Source organism: Lepisma saccharinum, chromosome 16, assembly GCF_977018435.1.
Source record: "Lepisma saccharinum chromosome 16, izLepSacc3.1, whole genome shotgun sequence".
Taxonomy (NCBI): domain Eukaryota; kingdom Metazoa; phylum Arthropoda; class Insecta; order Zygentoma; family Lepismatidae; genus Lepisma; species Lepisma saccharinum.
In genome coordinates this window covers 22638941-22640281 of record NC_139244.1, presented here as the reverse complement: position 1 = coordinate 22640281, position 1341 = coordinate 22638941, and the positions used below count along the sequence as shown (strand labels likewise).

The 1341-nt window shown below is 39.6% G+C and overlaps 1 protein-coding gene across 1 annotated transcript; it reads left to right on the top strand.

Moving 5' to 3' along the window:
- Nucleotides 1-286: 286 nt before the first annotated feature.
- Nucleotides 287-685, top strand: LOC146000524 (uncharacterized). Its single transcript, XM_083138270.1, has one exon. The coding sequence runs from the start codon at nucleotides 287-289 to the stop codon at nucleotides 683-685; it is 399 nt and encodes a 132-aa protein (XP_082994396.1).
- The last annotated feature ends 656 nt before the right edge of the window (nucleotides 686-1341 follow it).

Here is a 1341-nt window from a genome sequence, read left to right as displayed (position 1 = left end):
ATTACTGCCTTGGTCAGCATATTTAGTTTTTCATAATCATGGAAACAAGGCTTAATGGTGTTACACTTAATTTACCTGTAAACTCAGCTAGAAATGCCAGATAGATCAAATAACCACTCATCATTTTCTAATTCTGGTTTCTCATCTCCACTCTCCTTCACAAAAGACTTAATGAATTAAATATGTTCTGACCTGTAGTTCTCCCTTTCAAAGATATCATTCCTAACTGCGATCGACCAAAAAACGTCCTGCGATTGACCGGTCGATCGCGATCGATGCGTTGGACATGCCTGCACTAGAACAAGACATTGAATCCAACCATTCGTCAGAAGATGAAGAAAATGAAGCAGCACCTGTTTCTACAGTTCAACGGGCAGCAAAAAGAAAAGCCACAGTGTCTCCTTTTCTATCTGGAATGAAATACAGTGCTAAAGATGGAAGCGAATGGACTGTAATTGATGCCGATGTAAATGTTCCTGGTAGGCATCCAGCACATAATGTTTTACAAGAAAAGCCTGGCCTGTCAGGATTTGCTAAACGAAATATCCTCGAAGGAAAGGTTTCAAGTGCATGGCGTCGTTTTGTGAATGAGAGGATGCTTCGTCACATAAAATCGTGCACTGAAGAAGAAGCTCATCATCAAACTGGAGGAAATGACTGGTCTTGTTACATTACAGGAACTTGATTCATTTATTGCAATTTTGTATGCTCGCGGAACACATTGTGCGAAAAGTCTTGAATTAGACAGTTTGTGGGACAGTACATAGGCACCACTATTTTTTCGTGAAACCTTGGCTAGGGACAGATTTTGTGAAATAATGCGATATCTGCACTTTGATCATAAAACAACAAGGTCCGAACGTATAAAAAGTGACAAGTTTGCGCATGTGTCCGAAATATGGAATTGTTTCATTGAAAAATGTGGCACAAATTACATACCAGGAGCATACATCACTGTAGATGAACAGCTATTTCCTACAAAAGTTAGGTGTAGATTTTTGCAATACATGGCAAATAAACCAGACAAGTTCAGCATTAAATTCTGGCTTGCAGTTGATGTCAACAGTAAGTACCTGATAAATGGTTTCCCTTATTTGGGTAAAGATGAAGATCGCTCAGCAGATCAGCCTGTTGCAGAATATGTTGTACTTCACTTGATGGAACCCTTTGTTGGAGAGAAATGTCACAACCGATAATTTCTTTACGTCAAGGAAACCCTGAAAGCTAAGAACACTACCTTGGTAGGAACAATAAGACGTTCAAGAAAAGAAGTGCCTCAGCATCTCGTCTAGAACAGTATTCTACAGTTCTTCAGAGTAGTACTGACAGCACACTCACTGT